Here is a 21,326-nt window from a genome sequence, read left to right as displayed (position 1 = left end):
TGCCATTTCCGAGCATGCCAGATCAGCTATTTGTTCCTTTCCTTCTCGTTACCATCTAAAAAAGCCACTCCCAACTCCTGGGCATTTCAACTTGGGAGTAGGACAGTCAACCCAAAATTAAACCTTTTATTGTCCTTTCAAAACAGGTTGTCTCTTAAGAAGACCTCATTGCACAAACATTTATGAAAAGTTGTCATTCAAAAGAACTAATTTCATGCATAAAATTTTGTTGAAATCCTGTCAATCCCCTGAAGTTTTACTGATATCTCAGTTTCACATCTTGTTTTGCATCTCTCTCAAGTACTAGAGTACCTATTTGTAGAAGGCACTTTACCCAGCCCTGGTGTCTTTATTCCTGGATAAAAGAAGTTAGCTAGAAAACAAGGGACAAAGAAATAGACACAGGAATACAGCCTGACTGCCCAGAGACCCCCCCCAGCATAGCTTACGGTTCTGTGATGGGTGAGGTATCCCCCTGAAGGAAGAAGAGGAGGAGGAGGAAGATGCTTGATTTGATAAGCAGCCCGTTCTTCCCCATGGTACACAGCAGGACGTGGTGAGCCAAGCAGATACTCAGTGTGGTCCAGTGCTGCTTTTACTCCCTCTCTGATCTCCCAGTCAACCCCTTTATACTCTCCTCTGCAAACAGCCCGGGGGCTGGAGAAGATAAGGGCTGGGGGCCAGGGCCCATCCGGAAACAGGGAGAGGCAGCAAGGAGGAGCTGGAACTAGCAGCTCCAAGTCTGGGCAGAAGGCCAGTGCTGGGGGAGAGAGGGAGGGGAGGGTTCCTGGCAGGCCGGAGCCGTGTCTCTTTTGGGGCACGACAAAAGCAATGGGAGAGGAAAGGTTGTAGCTAAGGAAAGAAGGGCTAACAGCAGAGCATGGGAAGGCCTCCATTTCTGGCAGGGCTCTCTGTATGGAGCTGGACATGGCACTGGTCATGGAGGTTGCTGGAAGGGCAGGACCTGTTTGATTTCCTTCAAACTGGGAGCAGGAGATTGAGCTAGGATTTGGGAAACAAGCGTGGGTGTGTCTAATTCCCATTAACAGGTTGTGAAAACAGGGAATAGAAACTGAAAAAACCTTCCCTCTCCACCCACGCTGTTCCCTTTTGCTCTCCATTCCTGGGCCCATCAAAGCTAATGCCAGGAAAAAAGACCAGAAATTGCCTGGAAAATCAAGTCAACTAAAATGATCTGGCCTTCACCCTCACAAACAGGGACAGTGACATGATGGGAAGCTGCCAAAAGTTCAACCCTTTAACAGCATGTCACACATTAACCAGCTGCCCAGAGCAGCAGCTACCCTCACACAGCACAACATATGTGGCCTGGGTCTTACTTTCCTTCTACTGGTTCTTGTTCCAGGTCAAGTTATTGGTACAGCTAGATCAAATTATTGCTGTTTGATGGAGTCATCCTGGTTTAATTAAGTGCCAATCCATGTAATGCACTGTTATGGGCAATGCTGTTCCATAGAGGGAAATGGGGTTTGTAGACCACTGTCTTTACTTGGTCTGCAGGAGGAGGATCAATAGCTCTGGTAATTATTACCCTTGCAAGTGGCAGTAGAATATATCTTACTTATAGTTCTAATGCAAACTCCAAAGAATGGAGTATCCTATGTTAGAGGATACAAAGCATAATTTTCAGATTAAAAAGTATGCAGGATAAAATGACTTTCTGTCTGTCCTACCCTTCTCCTAATATAATAGTCAAAACTTTGGTAAATTCAGGAACTCTGGAGTTAAAAAATTCAAGTGCAGTGCAATAACAAGCCTTCATTACAGACCTCATTCTGCACTGCAGTGATCTGCATAGGAAAAATGAGGATAGTAGTGCAAGTGCAATTCCCTTGGGGACTGCACGAAAGACAGCCCAGATTTGTGCTTTTCCTTCTGCAACTGATACCTAAAGATGGCTTTGCTTGCCCGAAAGAAATGTAACCCAGGAAAGTCTGCCTCATCCACAGAGAAGAGGATTTATACATATGAGCTGGTCAAAGCCTTTTCGAAGATGACAATTTACAGTGGTGATGGTCAGGAGCTGGACTGATGGAACACAAACCTGACAGGATGAGATGCAGAACTGCACATGGCAGAGAGAGCTGGATCTACCCTTTTTGTCAAATAGCCAAACAGCTCACATGGGTCCCAAGCCAGCTCCTGATCATTAGGACCTTGGTCAAAAATGTGCTCTGTAGCCAAAAACTGAAGAGAAATATTTTCTATCCATTAAGGCAAGGTAAACTGGGCAAGCTCAGAGACACGCTCTTCTCACCTGCATATCACGGTAATGTGCGTAGCTGTTTCTTCAGTGGTATCCTCTGGTAAGGTAACTGGTAGGTTCCCTTCTACAGATTCTACCACCGTCTTGACAAAGCAAGCAAAGTGTTCAGCATTATTTCATAGCATCTGCAACTTTCTAGGAGTCAGGAACAACTATCTTTTGATAGTTGAATGGACTCTGGCACTGATAAAATGACTCATCTAAAGTAACCCAGACAACCTCAGGTGAAAACTTTAAAGTTTTGACTTCCTACTGCACTGCAGTTTCCCCAGGTCTGCCTGTTGCAGTCATAGTTATTGAAAAGTAGACCTGCCCTTGCTGTAAAATATTCTCACCTGAGACCCTCATCTCAGTGAACTTTATATGAGGCTCAGTAGACATCCAGTTAGCTAAGTATGCTAAGATCTGTAAATTTGTCTTTATCTGCCTTGGCACCTTCATGTGTAGAATCCTGTTAAGCATATGGAAGATAATACCACTGGTAGCTGGTAAGGATTTCCTGCAATTATAATAAAAATATGAAGCAAATATATGTAGTCTGAAGTGAAATGCTGAAGTTGCTTATTGTGCTTCTATGATTATAGGAATAAGATCTCTCCTCAGTCTTCTCTTCTTTAGAATAAACCATCCCAGCTGTCTCAGCCTCTCCGCATAGGGGAGATGGTCCAGTCCTTTCATCATATTTGTGGCCCTGTGTTGTACCCTCCAGACAGTCCATATCCATGTCTCTCTTGTACTGAGCAGGCCAGAACTGAAGACAGTGCTCCCAAATATTCATTGTGTTTTTATGGCATCAAACTCTGAGCCTGTCTGCTCTATTTGAACTGAAAGATCATTGCATTAAGGGTTTGTCAACTGCTTCCTTTATCTGCAGTATGAAAAGGAAGAGGAGGGAAGAAAACAGGTTCTTGGTGGATTAAATAATTACACAGAATTAGCTGTATTCCTTTGACTTCAGAAGTCCAGTCTCTTGACTAGCTTGGTTAAACCTGCCTAATTCCTTCCAACAGACAGAAGAAATGGCACAGGTACACACTTTTGGTCCAGTGCAATCCTGGAGATTTATTTTCATTGCTGGATTTACAGAAGCTGTAGTTTCATTTCACCCTCTTCTCTCCCACTCATACTACTGGGATGCAAAAGGAGAAGCTGCCACTGGGAGAAATCTGTTTATATGTTTCTGTCAATGAACAGCATTTTCCTGATCCTTCTAATATCAGACAATGGAGATGCAGGGAATGGAAATGAAATCTGAAAAGTGAGGGGAAATGACTAGGTCCCCCTCAGAGATCTGAAGACACCTGTTGTGACAAAGATTTATTTGCCCTTATAGGATAAATAAGGGGAAGAGTAGGCCAGGGAATATGCCCCATGTCTCACCAGGTCACAAACAGCAGTAATCCAGCACCTACAGACTGAGAATAGATCTGCTGCTGAGAGTAACTCACCCTTATGGACAACAAACCTGTCTTTGTAAAACACTGGAGTGAGGGTATGGAAAAGGCAAGTCCCTGCTCTTGTGTGAAGCTTCAGTTTGCAGGACAGTGATCAACTCATACCACTGATGAGGCCGTTGTGAGATTAAAAAGCACATGGGATTTATCTAAGAATTTTCTCACAGATCCATCGAGCAAAAACTTCACAGCTGGAGGCATGATACTGATCTTTCATCAGGACAGCACAATTTTGCACAGGGCTGTTAGAGTGGACCCTGCAAGAGACATGGAACAGAAGTGAGAATGAAAGAAAATACTGAGATTGTATCCTGGAGACAAGAAATTAAAAACATCTGATTTTGAAGGGTGTAGCCCAGAGGAAGAGAAACAACCTGACCTCCAAAACGCAGCTGTTAGAAAATAAAATGTACCCCAAACACCCTATCTGCCACAGTTAAGTAATTTTGCCATCATAGAACCCAATTCAGAACCAAACATAGACACAACTCCCTGCAGTGACAGTGATGTCCACCAGCATGTTAGTGACAGTGGTGAAAATCTCATGGAATGACCACTGCCTTCAAGCTGTTTGTAGGAACAGAAAGCTGGATTTATTCAGGGAACTAAGCCAAGTGCTCACAGTACTGACCTGTTGACAGTGAGATCTTGGGCAAGTTTTCCTTGCTGGAGAGGCTTTAGAAACAAACTCATTGCCTTAACTGCCATCAAAAGAAAAGGGCCAAGCAAAGTCACTGGATAAAAACATGTTTTCTCACATGGAAAGCACTGAATTTTGTCCAAGTAAAGACTGAGATAAAATTAAGGTTGGCACCAGTAGAGCAGGAAAGGGCTGGGTCCTTGCACCCAGTGACGCCAGCATTCAACACAGTGGGTGCAAGGTGGCTAAACCCAGTAAAGCCATATGCCTTTCTGACCAAGCACCTGTGTGCCAGTGCACGTAGAAAAGTCCTTGGTCTGAGCAGCTGGAGAAAAGTAGACAGAGAGTGAGATACTAACAACCTGCTTTTCACAGGTACATGTCCTTAAAAGTAGCAGGACAGTGAAAAGTCAACCCTGTTGAGCTTAGTGCAGTAACAGTGCAGTGATAGGAAGAAGAAAATCTGCCCAGGAATAAAGCTCCTGACATCTGGAAGAGGAACTCTGGGTGTTCTGGAACACCAGGCAATCTGAATAAACACTATTGTTTTTAAAACAGAATGAAACTCACTTGGCATCACTTAATACAGAGCCATCCTCCCAAATCCATCCAGAGCTTGTACTGTTCCTCAGTCCAATCCAGAAACTTTCTGCTTGAATGCTCTTGAACAAATCCTAGAAATGATGAAATTACAAAGTGACTAATGAAAGCCAGCCTGAAAATGGAGATAAGTAAAGAGAACAGAGAGCAAGATACATCCCCTCACTCACTGTTCCTTAAATGACTGACAATACTGCTTCCCCACAACTTCTAATGACAGGGCCAGGAGTCAGACTCAATGATCCTCATGGGTCCCTTCCTACTCTACATATTCTGTGATTCTATGATTCTATGAACTGCACCCCAGTCTCCTGGAGCTTCCTGCACAGAGCTTTATGTAGGAAGGTATGCTATTATTATTAATATTAACACCCTACTATACAACTAACTAGCAAGCTAATATGATGTATGAACAATTAAAGGTAAAATCAGGGCAGGGTAGGGTAGGAAGTGCAGGCACAGACAGATATGTGTAATAAACCCAGTGTGAAAGGTCTTTAAATTTCATACACATTTTCCTCCTATGTGTTTTCAATGTTCATTTCCTTTTAGCTATCTTTTAACCTCTGATTATTGTTAAAAGGTGAAACCTGCAACAGAAATTCAGCCCTGAAGTAAATTCCCCATCCCCAAACCTCCTCCCCACAAAAAAGACAAAGCAAGAAGAGGTAAGTTTGTCTTCTCCACCTTTGCAACCAAGGAACAGCAACCTTACAGGGTTATGGCTGGGCTCCATCCTTTTCTCCTGCTAAACAAAGCTTCAGAGAAGACATCTTCAGCGAGAAGCATAAACAAAGCTGGCTTGGTAAAGCTGTGGGAATAGGAGCAGCTTGAGGAATCACTGGAGTGTTGGTGGTGGTTTGGAGATGACCGATCTCTAGCACTTAGAGGTTGAGCAATCACAGCCTTTGCAGTACAAGGCAATGATGGCCAGGAAAGTCTTGTTTAGATGGCTAAGCCTGAGCAGAGATAATGGGTGACACTCCAGTAGCAGAGATGTTAGTAAGAAAGCAGCAGGAACAGGAAGGCTTTCTTCATGCTGAGAAATGGGTAATCTGGGGAAGATGCCTATTTCTGAAGCAGTCAGGATTTGTCCAAGCAAATGAGAGAGCCTGGTGCATACTCCCAATCAAACAGAGACCTGGCTTTGTAATCCTCCACAGAACATCACACAATGCAACTTCTGTCCAGGGACTGGAAACTGTCCACATTCATTGGACCTGAGCTAATAAGCCCTGGCTTGAGCAAAACCAGATCAAGATTTCTGCTCTACTTAAGCAGATGTGCCTCAGCGCCCCAGTAATCAGCACTACCCATTTCTCTAGTGACCACACATGCCCCTGCCCCCAGAGAGCACCTGCAGTGGAACACGTGGTTCCTTATTTCACCAGCACAATTGAGGTACTTTGGCAGAGAGGGAGGAAGTAAGCATTGAAAAGAAACTGAAAAAGAAATGTCTAAGCATGAACACAGGGAATGGCATGGGTCACTGAGCAGGAGAAGCTGGAGCAGTCACAGGGAGGAGAAGTATTGCTTTTGAAAAGGAACCATTTCTTGAGAGTGGGGATGTATCAGTTTGCAGGCAATGAATACAATGACTGCTCAGTCCCATGGTCATTTCCTGTAATCATTCATATCAGCCTTATTGGGAATAGGAGAGGAGGTGGAGAGGAGCAGCGGAGAAGGCTGTCTCCTACCATCCTTCATAGGTTGATTCTGAATACCTGACAGTGACCCTCATCTCTCCCTTCTCCCCTTTGCTTCTCTGCTTCCTGCAAACTTTGTGATGTGTAACATTGCAGTTGTAAATCCTTCCTCTCCTTTAAAACCAAAATATTGCTGAAGTGACAGCACTGCTTGTATGTCAGTCACTTAGGTATCTGCGAGGAAATGGGAGATCTTCAAAGCCAAAGAAAACCATTACCATCTCCCAGGTATCACTGATCACCAGGAGGTGAGCTCCCTGTGCCCTGCAGGATTCCTGGCTGGAATTCCAGTCCTTCTTCTCCGTGGAGATGGAGTAGCAGCTCCCTCTGTAGGCCACCCACTCTTGAGGGCAGTGTGGGTGGCAGTCGCCTGTAAAGAAGTCAAAATACTCATACTCTTCTCTACCATTAACCAACAGAAACACTTGTCAAGAAGGACCTACTGAGAAACAACTCATTTAGACAGCTGAAATGCAGAAAACTTAAATCAGGACAAGATTCTGAAAAGAACAGTGTAAGTTCAAAATCTTACAATAGTCACATGCACTTTGATGCTGGTGGCAAGAATTCACACACTCATCCCGCCCCCAGGTTTCCACTGAACCACTCAGACACCAAATAAAACCTAACTGTATGTCTGAAAACAGATCACACTCTGTGGGTATGGTGTGATCACGTCACACCTCAGGTGGATGTATTTTAAGTATCTAACAGTAAGCTCCTCTACATGGTCCAGCACCATCTGCATGTGTGCAGATATATCACAGACCTATTTGTTCTACAGTTCACCACTACCAGGCAAGTCTACAAAGACTTTTCAATATGTTTAACTGTTCTTTGCCACAGGATCTGAAATCAGTTTCCTGGAGTCTGCATGAGGAATATACTCTTCAAAATATTCTGGATAGGCAGTGGGTACAGAAGGCTGGTAGAAACCTAGAACAGCTTCCGGTTTTAAGTCCATATAATGGAGTTCCTGTGGTTAGATGTGTCGCTAGCCCTTTGCTGGTGGTCGCTCATGCTGAGCAGCCCTTTGTACACTTACTCATCTTCCAAATCAAAGCAATTGCTAGGGAGATGCTCAGCATCCCAAAGCCTATGGCCAAGCCCTTCAGAACTGCAGACTGCAGATGGGGAACTGTAAAAGAGAAAAGAAACCGTAGTGAGCAGAAGCCACATGAAAACTGACTGTGGTTTTACATAGTTTGCTTGTGTCCTGGGCATTTCCACAAGGAACTGCACTATTTAGAGCATTGTGTCTATATATACTTTGCACATGGCAGACATCATTGTCCCTGCCCAGGCAAACTGGGGCCTCCCCATGCCCCTGTCCATCAGCCCAGGGCCCCATTTCAGCTGGGTTTGGGGCCACCAGTTCCTGTCTGAACTTCCCAGGGGGTATCTTTCTCCACATCAGCCACAGCTATGCCCCTGCCTGGCCACAGAGCCTGCTGGTCCAGCCTCTGTGGTGGCTGACCCCAGCAGAGAAAGCACCTACCACAAGTGAGCTGGAGCCACCTAGGCACCTTGTGACACCGCAGGAGCCTCCCAACAAATCCACTTCTGCCTCAGCATTGAAGCTTGGGGTGAAAACCAGAGAGCTGCATTGCTACAGCCACCATGTTCCAGCTTACATGTAAAAAGAAATCCAAAGCTTTTCCCCCAGCTCTCCCAGCAGCAACAACAACAGGTTTAATCTCAGCATCCTGTTCACAGGCTTAGACACATGGTCATGCTACATCTTCCCAGGATACTCCCAAGGCAGCTCTACATTTTCATCTTCCATGGTGAGGTGGCAGGTTGGGAAAACCAGCCTTGAAGACCTTGGGACCTTCCCCTTTACACTTTCACCACCACTTTTTGTTGTTCACTGGCTGCCAGTGGCAGAGGGTGAGTCCTTGGGGCAACTTCCACTGTAGCCCAACACAGCTTATTTTCAAAGGACCGGTCAGGACTGGCCTGTCTGCTTATGTAAAGCACTGCATATTAACCTCCAGGATATATGTTGCTTTTCCATTGCCATCTCCTGGAGCTGTGTTTGACCTGAGAGGCATTTGCTTTGCATAAAATATTTGAAATCTCAGCACTAAAATCTCTTCTTGCTCAGACAGAAGAGAGGATGACACTTAGTGGCACGGATGAGCACCAGGGGAGTTTGGTTTGCTTGTTTTATTAATCTCAGTACAATAGCTGCACAGACAACAGCACTTTCTAAGAAGCAGTAAATGTGCAGCTACCTTATGTACCACATCCTGCTCTTGTGATGTTCCAGAGCCTTCTACCCAAATCTATGGATCTCATGAAATTTGAGATGCTTTCCTCTTGGTCGTGTCACGAGACTTAAAGAAACACATTTGATCTCTTGGTGGAGGTTGAAAACAAATGCAGATCACATACGAAGAATATTATGAGAAAGACAAAAAAAAGCCAGTGCTAAAACAGAAGGTGAAGGGACTCTACTTAAAAACAAAAATGCATCCTTTAAACGTTGAAAGCTTTGTCCAAATGCAGAAAGTAGATCAGATCAGTAAATTAATAAAAAATAATTTATTTTGACCTTGAGCAGTTTGCAGGCTCACTTATGTTAAGGCCAGTTTCTCATCTATAGCAACACACTTAGGCCTGTGGTTTTACCTAGAAGAAGTTTCTAAGGTAACAAGGGAGATCGTGGGGGAGCACTGTTGTAAGCATCATTCTTCTGGTAGAAAGTTCTTTTCTAAGATAGAGGTTTTCCCACGTGTCCTGGAGCTTGTAGAACCTTCTAGCTGTCCCAAACATAGTTTAAAAATATTAACATTTCTTATTTTTTAAAATCATTATTCCATAACAAAATCCCATCTCTTTTCAGAGACAAAATGCAGAAAGACCCTTCAGTTACAACCTACTCCTCAGCTTCACACAAAGGGACAGCAGGAGAACTGAAGGACTTGGACTGGGTCTGGAACTTAAACTTGACTCTGCTCTCTGTTCCTCTTGTTTGTATCCCTGGCAGCTTGGGTTTTATCATCAGATTAAGCCTCAAGAGAATTAAATCAGCCTGAGGTTAAGGCGAAGGGTGGAGGTTTTTCTCTGCAGATTACAACTGAAAACTTGGCAAAAGGGGATAAACATCTGATAAAACATAACTCCGGGTTCTGAGATCACATTTGTACTTTTGTTTTCCTTCCTCTCTTGCCTCTCCAAAGAAGCTGTCTCCTGCATCCTTCAGATCACTGTTAAGTTTTAAGGAAAACTGCCAGGACACGGCAACCAGGATGGCAGTCTGCAAAAGGGTTAATACTTAAATGTCAGCACCGGGTATGGAGCCGGTGCCTCCTGGCAATGAATAGAGCAGTTCACTCACTATTGTTTCAAACCAACTGCAGAAAAAAGGGAATGATTCATCATCAAAACAAAATCCCAGGGCACCTCCACAACCCCAGCAGTGGGAGAGTCATTAAAGTTCATATAAACGAAAAAAATATGGCATTAGATAATTTTAGAAGGAGAAAATAAAAAGTGAAGTGGGAAAACAGGAAGTGTTTGAGGTGAACTTAAGATGCACTTGAACTACAGAAATCAATCCAGAGAAGTGGAATAAAGTATTTCACAAATCAGGATTTTTATCTGCTGCAAAAAAAGGAGCCCCTGCAGTTCACACTTTTTAAAACAGGTTCAAGAGTTTCTGTTTGATCCTCAGACCCTGAACTACATGTGAAGTTCTTGTAGGAGTAGATGGGAGAAGTACCTAAGATGAGTTTGAAACAGGAGGAAAATCTGAATGGAGCATCCAGAAATATTTCCATGTAGTTGTCTGACAAACTGTGGAAGAGTCTGTCCAAGGAGGGAAAGTGGACAGCTGGACATTTAATGTAAATGTCCAGTGTTATCACTTTCTGTGTACAAAACACCACGATAGGTCTCTCAGTGCTCTGGAGAAATGACTCTGATAGGGATCTCTTTCATGCTGAAGAGACCTGAGCAAAAATCAAATAATATGCACAAAAAGTGTGTTCAAGTATCAGCTTCCTTATTTTCGGCTGTCTGACCATAGCTCAAAAAGGTGAGGTTCCATAAAAGAATGTGGAGAGATGCTAAAAAGAAAAACGCAGATGATCTCAAGAGGGCATCAGGTAATCCCCTTTCAACAGGGTGGAGGTGAACAGGAATGGCAGGGAATTAAAGGATGTTACTGTGTTTTCTGATGTGCCAGAAAACATAATTTCTGGTGAAAAAATATGCAAAAATAAGACTGCCTTCCAAACAGAGGGAGTGTGAGAAGCAGATAGGAACTGGGGAGTTTCTGTGCTGGCTTGTTTCCATAGTGAAGCAAGTGACCAGGCAGCAGTAAACACCACAGGTATACAAAATTATTCTGATCAGGGTATAGAAATCTTGTATCCCACAGTGAGTCTCCCTTACTGTAACACCTCTGAAAATTTAAGGTCGACCGTTAGTGTTGCAGCCAATGCAACAGAACTCATCTAAAGCACACTGACACTTCATAGAACAGTAGAATGATTTGGGTTGGAAAGGACCCTAAGCTCATCTAGTTCCACCTCCTCCACCATTTTGCATGAAGGAAATATTTACAAAGAATGATCACCAATGCAAAGTTTGACTCTTTGAAGGTGGTATTTCTCAACCAAGCTGCCAGAGGAATTGTTCAGTGTGACATTTGCAGGTCTAATCAGGGGTAATTGAGAGGAAATAATTTAAAGAAAAAATTTAAAGAAAAATTTAAAGAAAGCACTAAGAAAATCTTCCCGATAGTAAAGTGCTCTGAAGAACTGTTTCATGGCAAAAGCTGAAAATTTGCTCACTGGGGGGTATGTAACACTAGAATACAGAAAACAGGGGAAAAAATCACAAAAGAATCCTGCATAGCCCCACAGGAGAGAGTCTGGCTGATCTCATATGCTTTCTCTGTCTCTGATCTCTGATTAGCATGCGCCTCTGATTTATCTGTATTAACATCTTTCGTGCCCTTCAAAGAACTATTACTCACAACCTCTTGCTGCTGACACGAAGACAACTTTAAACCAGTTTTGAAGAAAAGGAGGAGCAGTGTCTACCCCTGGACTGAATGCCCAGGGGTAGACACTGAAGGAGGTTGGTGAGAGGAAGGGGAAAAACGCTGGGTCTCTAACTCGTCAGCTTTTCTCGCATTAAAATATCCACGGTAATTTTAGAACCAAAGCGGCAGCTCTCTAAGCTGTCATTCAGAGTCAGTGGCCAGTTCAGAGTGTTTCTGTTCAATCTTGCTCTCACTCAAAGTAAAATTTTTGGTTTACCTACCTGATCCATCTTTCCTCACCTCTTTTATCCTGTGGAGCTTTGGCCCTTGGTGGAGGAGTCTGAGAGAATTTGACAGAAACATACGTTACTTCCTCGCTCTCATCAGCTGCAGAAATTTCTGATCTGCTTGCCTCCATGCCAAGGCAAGGAGTGTGCACAAAAAGATCTTTCGATCAGGCTGTTGAACAACAGGGCTCAACGCCTATGAAACAGGAAATCTGAGGCTATATTCAGAAGACAAGAAATGTGAAGCTGCTACCTCAATCTCCAGCTGCTAAAGCTAACCAAATTTACAACGGAATGGAGAGCAGTGGAACTGCAGCAGCTTTCATTTTCTAACCTGATGGCGGATGTCTCAAGAACAGCTGTTAATGGAAAAGGCTATTAATCACAAAGTTCAGGCGTATTCTAATTGTTGCCAATGCAACAGGGTGTGGTTACACCAATGCAGCAACTGGGAGGATTCGTGCTGCTCTGAAGAGCTCCCTTTAGGGCAGAAGCAGCGGGATGGTGACAGTACAAGGTAAAAAAGGTGAATAGTGGGAGTACAAGGTGAAAAGTGAACTTAGCAATGGCTACAGTTAACTGGCAGCCCAACTGCTGTCAAACAGGAAGTAGAGGTGGACAGCAGCACAGGTTTGAAAAGGAAGGCTTGTGAGCTTTGGACAATTCCACTTTGGACTGGGAACTCTGTCTACACCCAATACTGGTGTGACTGTGCTTGAGACACAAGGCAGGCACTGAGAGCTGGCATTCCTCAAGTCCCTCCAAGTCAACATCTCAACAGCACCAGTACAAGGGAGACAGGGACATACCGAGGAGAATCTACCACAGGGGCACAAACAGGATAAAGGGACCAGACCTTCTATCCTGGCAGGAAAGACTGAAAGGTCTGGGACTGTCTGGCCTGAAGAAAAGACTTCTTGGTTAAGATTCAATTAATGTATATAAATACCTGAAGGGAGGGTACAAGAAGAGTCAAACTCTTCAGTGGTGACCAGTGATGTGACAGAAGGCCATGGGCACAAACTGAAAGATAGAAGGTGTTGCCTCTGAACATCAGGAAACACTTTTTTACTGTGAAGGTGACTGAAAACTGACAGAGGTTGGCCAGAGAGGTTGTGGTGTGTCCCTCAGTGGAGAGTGGCCTGGACACAGTCTGGGCTGTAGGTGGACCAGGTCGTAGGTAGCATGGCTTGAGCAGGGGATTGGACCAGATGACCTTGAAAGGTCCCTTCCCAACTCAACCATTTAGTGATTCTGTGGTCAGCTACAACAGAAAAGGCTACTTTTCTTTTGAAGTATTGACCACTATTGAAGAGTTCAAGTTGTGTCAGGAGAGGTTTAGATTGGATATTGGCAAAAATGTCTTCACCAAAAGGGTTATCAAGCACTGGGACAGGCTGCACAGGGAAGTGGTTGAGTCACTATTCCTGAAAGTATTTTAAAAAGATGCAGATGTGGAGCTTAGGGACATGGTTTAGTGCTTGGCTTTCCAGTGTCGGGTTAATGGTTGAACTCAATGATCTTCTGGGTCTTTTCCAACCTAAAAGATTCTGTGACTCTATGGTGGGGAATACTGATGCTTCCAGCACCCTGAGAAATCTCTTAGCTGCATGGTTGGCTGGTTTTTGTTCTAATCCACATTCTGATCCCTTCCTTTTCGTGCTCACAATGGGGATATTGGTCAGGCTCAGGCTGCACTTCTTCAGCACACTACACTACAGTAAATTTCCATCAATTGTTTGGGCATGCTCAACAAAGGAGTTGAGATGATCACTACCTCCAGCAGGGATGATTGTTCCCCCTTCTGGTGACATGTTCTAAATTCAAGAAATTATTGCATGGAGGGATGCTTACCTGACACAGAGTGGCCAATTTGTTACAATGGACGTGTCAGGGAAGGGATTGTATATTTCTGCAAATTTCTCCACTTGCCTATAATGGTGGCATATTGCACCCACAAGATTCCTTCCAGTCCTGCGTAGAGCCTGTGGACAGCAAGATAGAGAGTGTGTGCTTGAAAGGAAGGGAAAGGCATAAGACAGCAGAGCAAGACAAGAGGCAGAAAGTCTCTCCTAAATGCTTCAAATGCATTACAGAGAAACCTCAGGAGAGCTCTCAAGCTCAGAGAGAGAGAATTTGCTATACTCACAAGGGAGAGTTTAGTTGGGAATACAATCTGTCTATAAACTAACAGGATTCAAACAGAGCTTAACTGTCCAGATCTGATTTTGTCCCAGCTTTGTGTTTCTTTGGCAGATTCTCTCCAATATGTCCGTGTTCTGTCATAGTTTGGAATAAAGGTGTCTCTCCCAGCTCCTGCCAGTTTTTTCACTTTTTAAGTGCCTAGGCTGCCTGCTGGCCCAGAGTGCCCACAAGACAACTATTTGCGAAGAACTGGAGAGGTGAAAGCTGATGGGAAAGCATTAAGATCTCTGTTTTAATGTGGTTTATTTTTTTTTTCCTGATATCAGTGCTAAGTTGTATTCTTTGCACAGGAAGACGAGAGGGAGGGATCACACTGTAGAAGGTGTTAGGGCAACTCTCAGTTATTATGTAAGTGTGAATAAATAAGTCTGACTTCTGCAGCTGTGCCATACTGTCAGTATGGAGTCCCAGCAGGACTAACCAAATCAGTTTTTCAGGAGCCAGCAGCACTTCTTCCCGAGTTCTCACTACTGAAGCAGTGTACCATGGGGAAACCTCCCAAATTTCTCTCCAACAACTACCTTTTCCAGCATGTTCGTACATTCACTAAATGCAGTATTTCTTTCTTAACTAGAGGATACAAAAGCTAGGGAACTCGGGCAAAGAAGATCTGTCCCTTCCAGTAACATACTCCTGGAAAGTGTATGTGCTCTGGGAGCACGCCATAAGGAGAGAGATGAACAGGCCAGTCTCACATCTCATTTATAGCTTTATTAATGACATCCAAGATGCTCAAGCACACTAACCTTGCGTGCTGAACCTGGAATTCCTCTACAGTGGCAAAACCTGCAGGAGCTAGGGGAAGCACGTTTATTCCAAAGTACAACAGAACACGGAAAGAATCCACCAGAGACACCAAGTGGGGACAAACTCAGAAGGATGGAGGCCACAAAGCAGCTTTGTGAAGTGGCCGAGACCCCCTGCTCGTGCAACACAAGTCACTCTGGAGGCACCTGGTGGGGATGGCAAAGCCCAAGGACACAGGCACCGCTAGCGCCTCCGGCAGCGGCAGTGAGGGCAGGGTGGTGCCGAGAAGCCTTTCAGTCATGCGGCCACCTGCCTGCCGCTGCTCCGAACCTGTGCGGGGCACAGGGGAGGGGAGAGCGCGACTTCAGCGAGGGACAGTCATAGAGCACCCGGGTGAGCTGACTTGCAGCCGGGAGCCCGGCGATCCCCATCCCGCGGGGCTGTTCCCCGCTGTTCCTGCCGCCTCGGCATTGGAAGCGCGGCCCCTCTGGCAGCGCGCTCCGCTCTGAGGGCTCCTCCTCTCTGCCCGCCCTCGTCGTTCATTGGCAGAAAGCCGGGAGGGGGCGTGGCCTTCGCGCCGAATCTCATCGCCCATTGGCTGTCGGAGAGGAAGTGGGCGCGGCCCGGGGCGCCCCCCGCCCTGCCCGCCCTTCCCCCGCCGCGCATCATTCGCTCCGAAGCGCTCCTGGGCGGGCGATCCCGGCCGCTCCCGCGCTCCCATTGGCGCCGGGCGCCAGTTCCGCCACGCTCTTCCCGGCTTCCGGCTCGCGGGGCGGGCGAGGGAGCCGGTCGGGACGCGGAGGAGGCCGGTGCCGCCCGTGCCTGTGGTCCCCGGACCGCCCAGCATGGGATGCGCATGAGCCGCGGGTCTCTCTTCCCTGTGGGCGGCGGCGCCTGGTCCCGGGGCGGCCGCAGGTGGGTGCGCGGGGCTGGGGAGGCGGCGAGCGGGGCACGGCGAGGCCGCGGGGCGAAGCCGCGCTCCGTCCCGGGCGCGTCTGGGGCAGCGGCCCCCGGCTGGAGCGGCCGGGCCGGGCTGGGCCGGGCCGAGCGCCGCGCAGCAAGTTCCCGGGAGAAGCCGTGCCTAGGGCTGAGGGCAGGTCCCGCCTCTGGCCGCGGGAGAGAGCGGTCACGAGCCCTCGTGTCACGGGCTTCCTCATTTCAGTGACCGCGCACTGGCACAGATTGCCCGTGGAGGGTGTGGAGTCTCCCTCACTGGAGATACTCCGGAACCGCTGGACACAGTCCTGTGCCATGTGCTGTAGGATGATCCTGCTCGAGCAGGGAAGTTGGACCAAGTGACCCGCTGTGGTCCCTTCCAGCCCTACCCATTCTGTGATTTCTGCGTTCCTAACCTTCTTTTGGTGCCCCATGCTGAGCAGACCCCACGCCCGGCAGCTGTGAGCTGTCGCGGTGGACTCCGTGGGGCTGTGGGGAAATCATTAGGTTCAGTCAGACAGGCTCTGTGTCCGCCTGCAGCCACGAGCTCGTTTAGTGGAGGGTCTGCCTTCCCCCAGCGACTGGAGCTTCACCAAAATCTGCGGCACCAGAAGCAGAGGGGGATGTGTTGCACTGCTCTGTTTGGCTGGTGCCATCATTGACTATTCCGTGTGTGATTTAAGCATGAACCTGAAAGCCCAATCTTATAGGTTATTGTTGCTGTTGATGTTGTTGTTGTTCCTATTATTACTGTTATTACCATCTTCATTACTGCCTGGTTGGTTGGCTCTTACATCAGATGCCTTGCTTTCCTCCTTCCCTGGTGTAAACTGGGAAGGAAGGGAAAGGAAGAAACTGTTCTGTGAAGTTGCAGTTTAACATTATTAATGTATTCCAGATTCTCAGCTAAAGGAGTACTGGAAAGATCATTATAAAGATTAAGGCACTTGAACAAAGAGAGCCTGAGTAATCACAGTGGCTCTTCCCTGCGAGCTCTTTACACGAGAGCTGTGAAGATGATTGATTAGAGGCCTCATAAATAATTTTCTGCTGACTGGCTTTTCAGTGCAACGCCATAACAAACAGTGGCTTATGCCTGAAATTTACTCCAGCGTTTAGCCTGCTGGACTCTGGCAGCTAATTAATGTGCTCAGCAGCAAAACTTTTTATGGTCTTAAAGCAAATTCAGAAAAGAGCCCCAGATCAGCCTAGCGAATTGTCTTTGGTGGCTGCAGAAGAGATTCAGATTTAGCGTCTCTTGTGAGTTGTTTCTAGATTTCAGCTTCTCCTTTTTGCATTCAGGACTGAGGAAGTGGCTAATCATTGACTCCATGACCCTGAAGTTAGTTTGCAGGGGCTGAAACTGATCCTTTGCGAAGTTAATCCTCTGTGTTCTCTGTGGCATGTGTCCAGGATGTCACCACCTTGCCATACCTCTGCCTTGCTGCTGGTCTTTATGGCCCTGGCTGTAGCAGGGGCCGAGCAGTCAGAAGAGAGGAGCTGTGATGTGATTGGTGATGAGAGCAGCGAGTCGCAGATGGAGAGAGCCCTGCTGAAGAAACTGGAGCCCCTGAGCCACATGAGGTACAGCACAACACCCTGCAGGCCTCGGGGCTGCACAGTGGGCCCAGGGGAAGGGGGGATGTGAGTCATAGTGCTGAATGGACTCCCCTGTTAGTATGGTCTCTGATTGGATTCCAGGTCTGAAGTGCCCACTGCTCCGAGTGTTCTGGATAATCCAATGGGCTGTCTTCTCTTGTGTCCTCTCCCTGCTACAGGTTTAACGTGACTGTGGAGAAAGGCAAAACAGAAAACTACATCTACCATTTTAGGGTGTGCAGGGAGGTCAACAGCACCTCTCACGACTTTGGTGGCCTGGTGCAAACAGACAGACAGAATGGAAAGACCACGGTGATAGGAAGAATCAATGAAACCCAGGTCTTCAATGGAAGTACGACTCCACTCAATACTTCACTTACTCAGTAGCTGCCTTTCGCCTCCTGATCTGGATTTGTAGCCTGTATTGTTTCTCTCCTGGCAGGTGACTGGATCATGCTGATTTATAAAGGAGGTGATTCATATGGCAGGCACTGCAGTGGGGAGAAGAGGCGAGCTGTCATAATGATCTCTTGCAAGCGGGGAGTTACAGCGGTGAGTGACACCTGGGGTGAGGGAGCATCAGGAGGCTGCCAGACCAATGGTTGATTGTGAGCAGAGGGACAGTGAGCTGGCCTCCAGTTTCTGGTGCCCAGCTCCACCAACAGTGATAAAACTGTCTCCTGGTGAAGTTCAGTGTGCGTGGGCATGTTTTCACATGACTTCCCTTTTCCCAAATTGCAGAGTTCATTCAGCATTATTTCTGAAGAGCGGGAAAAGGAGCAGGAGTGTTTCTACCTCTTTGAAATGGACAGCAGTGTGGCTTGTCCAGCTGAGAATTCCCACCTCAGTGTTGGCTCCATTCTGCTGATCACGTGAGTCATTTGAAGAGCTGTTTGTGTCTGAGTCATAATCTCCAGTGCTATTTAGAAACGTACCAAATGCTATAGTAAGACTAAATTAATGCAGTATACTTTCCCACAGCCACCATTAGATGTTACTGTGCCTCTGAGCTTTTTGGACAAAAGCTCTTGCTCAAGGCATGATGCAGGGCTGGTCTGTTCCCAGTAAACATTTTCCTTCATAGCTTACAGACAAGTGCACTGAAACATGGGAGATCTTACTTCCTAAAATTGTATGATGGCTCTTTGCCAGAGCTGGAAAGTCAGACCAGGAGTCTTGACTCATTTTCTGTGTTTGTGTTTAGAGGCACTACTTCACATGATGCTGCTAAAAGATTTATACAAGCAGATTGATAACTTTTATGGTCTGGTTTCTGTTTACAGCTCTGTTCTTGAGCAGTGGTAGCATTGCTCCTAATGCTAATGTGAGGCAGGTAGCTGCCTCGGAAGAGATTTTTCTATAGGATTTCCTCTGCTTTGATTTTCCTTTTATTTTTTTTCAAAATTCTGCCTTTTAGGTTTGTGTCACTGATTGCAGTCTACATCATTGGTGGGTTCCTCTACCAGCGCCTCATTGTGGGAGCAAAGGGCATGGAGCAGATTCCTCACTTTGCCTTCTGGCAAGACCTGGGCAATCTGGTGGCAGTGAGTAAAAATTCTTACGTATTCTCAGCCTGGCCCATGTTAGGAGAAAATGGAATTGACTCCATGTTTTGGGTAGACCTACCACCAGGGTGGACTACCTTGAAGCAGAAGAAGAGGGTATCTGTTTCCTTTTTCTTGAGTATGCCATTTTTTAATCCTTGCTGCGACCAATTCCGTGCCTGTGTCCTGCAACTTCTACACAACAAACTAGAACACATGCTCCTCAGGAGTTAACACTTTCCACGTAGAAATATTCCCCTGGGGACTGTGAAATGCTTACTTCTGACTCAGTGAAATCCTTCCTTGGTCATTGTCGGCAGTGCTATTTATCCTTCATACTTGCCTTGGCCTGATGTTGCTGCATAAGTGTGCAGAGCTTTTAAGACTGAGTAGGATGGTTTTATGTCAAGTTTCAGGGAGATGTTTCAGGTAGCACAGGGATAGGCATAATCCCTTAGCAAAAGAGAACTGGCAGGAGCTGCTTTGGTTTGGATGCTGAGTCAGGTGCCAGTGATCTGATGCTGGTGCTGTGTCCTGTGCCTGTAGGACGGCTGTGACTTTGTGTGCCGATCCAAGCCCCGGAATGCGCCGGCCGCCTACCGCGGTGTGGGGGATGACCAGCTGGGAGAGGAGTCAGAAGAACGGGACGACCACTTGCTGCCCATGTGATAGGCTTTCCACACCAAGATCTTTTCTCCCCATCTCCCCAGTGCTTGTTTAGCCAGGTGCCTCCCAGCCAGTTCTCCTTCTCTCACTTCTGATTTTCTTTCTGCCGTTTGCTTCCGCTGTCTCCGGTGTGTCAAGTCCCATGGATACCTTTGGATGTGAACAGCACTGGTTCCTAATGGCATGTCTTATATTTATAATGCTGGCTTGGGTTTTTAAAAGTGCAGCAGAGCTCAGGGGAGAAGTGTTGACAGTTGAGCAGAGAACAGCAATACGAGTGTTCAGCACTGAGCAGGAACGGGAGATGAATCACTAAGAGGAAAAAAGGGGCATGGATGGGTGCAGAAAGGGAAAAAGGCTATGGGTTAAAACAGCTGACACTGTAAAAGGGATATTTTGTGGTTTTTTTTTTTTTCCCTGGGGTTCACAGGATCAGTAAGACACTGGAATTACTTTTCTCTGAATGCATTTTCAGCTTTTCTAGCTTCTGCGCTGTTATACAATTTCTGCCAGCATAACTGGCACAGAGTGCTCTATGCCAGGCTCTGGGGGTGAAGAGGCAGTAGCACCTCTGCAATTTTTTGTTTCCCTAATGCTAGAGCGGTGTGTACTTCTCAACAGTTTCCTTCAACAGCTGTAAAGGGATGCATGCCATCCTCTCAGACTGGAGAGGGGCAATGCTAAAAAACCATAGGAGCTAAATGAAGTCTCATGACTTCAGTCAAAATATTGACTCAGTCTTCTCAATGAGTGAGAAGCAAAAGGAAAAGATGTGCTGCTAAGTAAAAGGAATATTTGCTGAAACTGAAAGTGACATCAAGACAAAATGAGACAGGTAGCTGCCACTTGAGTTCTGACACAAGCTTCCTGAGGTGACTGCCCACACACCTCAGTCATTGTCAGCATTGATTTCATGCTCCCCTGAAGTTCCTTGTTTTGCAGAGGGTTTTCCTACGAAGCTGTCAGAATTTATTTTTATATCAAAGGAACCATGGAAGCCCAGGCTAAGAGTGCTAACACATTGAGAACTGCATAAGGGACTCTTACATGGTCACCTTTCATAAATCACTGTGCCCTTAAGCATGGTGCAGGCCAGTCTTGAGACACTTGCCCTGTGCAGACGGTACTAAACATTCTGCCACTGGCTGGGAGTGATAAAGACCTTCTCTTTGGGCCCTGCTGAAAAGCAGGTACAGTTGAGTTCTAGACTTAATGGGAACCTTCAGGAACTTCACACCTTGATTCCAAATTGCTTTTTATTTGAGGCTAGACTCTGAGCAATCCCACTCTACCCTACTGTGGACTGGCAGAGAACTGCCCTCAGTCTGGGGGGTAGAGACTGTGAATAAGCAAGCCACTACTGTGTTAACAGCAGAGTACAGACAAGGTTCATGTATTTTTAACACACTGAGAGAAAAGGGGGGGGCCCTGCTTTCTTTCTGGGTTTGGAATGGGCAAGCAATTCTGCTTTCTTTGACTTTTGTTACAGTCTCAATCTTTCTCATAACATGGGAAAAATAGGAAGTCAGTAAGTCTGTTACTGTTTTCATGGTGGTGTCTAAGGTAATTTTTTTTGTACAAAACACAACTTTCAAAAATAAAGTGACCAAAAAAACTGGTGAAAGTGTTATGCTGATGTAGCAAGAGCTTGCTTTGGTG

General features: G+C 46.2%; 3 protein-coding genes across 3 annotated transcripts in view; 1 reads left to right on the top strand and 2 right to left on the bottom strand.

Annotated features, from left to right (window-relative positions):
- A2M (alpha-2-macroglobulin) overlaps positions 1–675 on the bottom strand; it is a 29,824-nt gene extending 29,149 nt beyond the window's left edge. The window contains exon 1 of the mRNA XM_063394318.1: positions 450–675. Coding sequence (XP_063250388.1) covers positions 450–538 — 89 coding nt within the window. The 5' untranslated portion in view covers positions 539–675. The remainder of the gene's footprint in view (positions 1–449) is intronic.
- A 2,664-nt stretch (positions 676–3,339) lies between these two features.
- Positions 3,340–12,308, bottom strand: KLRG1 (killer cell lectin like receptor G1). The gene is made up of 5 exons (XM_063394335.1): positions 11,984–12,308; positions 7,733–7,825; positions 6,906–7,057; positions 4,952–5,055; positions 3,340–3,998 (listed from the first exon to the last, which is right to left on the bottom strand). The coding sequence occupies exons 1-5, from the start codon at positions 12,099–12,101 to the stop codon at positions 3,887–3,889; spliced, it is 579 nt and encodes a 192-aa protein (XP_063250405.1). The 5' UTR covers positions 12,102–12,308; the 3' UTR covers positions 3,340–3,886.
- Positions 12,309–15,338: 3,030 nt separating this feature from the next.
- Positions 15,339–21,294, top strand: M6PR (mannose-6-phosphate receptor, cation dependent). The gene is made up of 7 exons (XM_063394334.1): positions 15,339–15,837; positions 17,272–17,442; positions 17,637–17,809; positions 17,900–18,009; positions 18,199–18,329; positions 18,875–19,001; positions 19,548–21,294. The coding sequence occupies exons 1-7, from the start codon at positions 15,773–15,775 to the stop codon at positions 19,668–19,670; spliced, it is 900 nt and encodes a 299-aa protein (XP_063250404.1). The 5' UTR covers positions 15,339–15,772; the 3' UTR covers positions 19,671–21,294.
- Positions 21,295–21,326: the final 32 nt, after the last annotated feature.

This window comes from Prinia subflava, chromosome 3, assembly GCF_021018805.1.
Source record: "Prinia subflava isolate CZ2003 ecotype Zambia chromosome 3, Cam_Psub_1.2, whole genome shotgun sequence".
Classification (NCBI taxonomy): Eukaryota; Metazoa; Chordata; class Aves; order Passeriformes; family Cisticolidae; genus Prinia; species Prinia subflava.
The sequence above is the reverse complement of the archived record's forward strand: the minus strand, read 5'-3'. Positions and strand labels throughout refer to the sequence as shown.

What these genes read in the sequence shown, in the direction of transcription:
- KLRG1 (XM_063394335.1), bottom strand. Translation starts at nt 12,101, where the DNA reads ATGGAGGCAAGCAGATCAGAAATTTCTGCAGCTGATGAGAGCGAGGAA. An exon ending in AGCTCCACAGGATAAAAGAG is followed by an intron (nt 7,826 to 11,983) that starts GTGAGGAAAGAT and finishes TCTCTTTTACAG; the next exon opens with TTCCCCATCTGCAGTCTGCA. An exon ending in TCAGTGATACCTGGGAGATG is followed by an intron (nt 5,056 to 6,905) that starts GTAATGGTTTTC and finishes CATCATTTCTAG; the next exon opens with GATTTGTTCAAGAGCATTCA.
- M6PR (XM_063394334.1), top strand. Translation starts at nt 15,773, where the DNA reads ATGCGCATGAGCCGCGGGTCTCTCTTCCCTGTGGGCGGCGGCGCCTGG. An exon ending in TGGTCCCGGGGCGGCCGCAG is followed by an intron (nt 15,838 to 17,271) that starts GTGGGTGCGCGG and finishes GCATGTGTCCAG; the next exon opens with GATGTCACCACCTTGCCATA. An exon ending in GAGCCCCTGAGCCACATGAG is followed by an intron (nt 17,443 to 17,636) that starts GTACAGCACAAC and finishes TCCCTGCTACAG; the next exon opens with GTTTAACGTGACTGTGGAGA.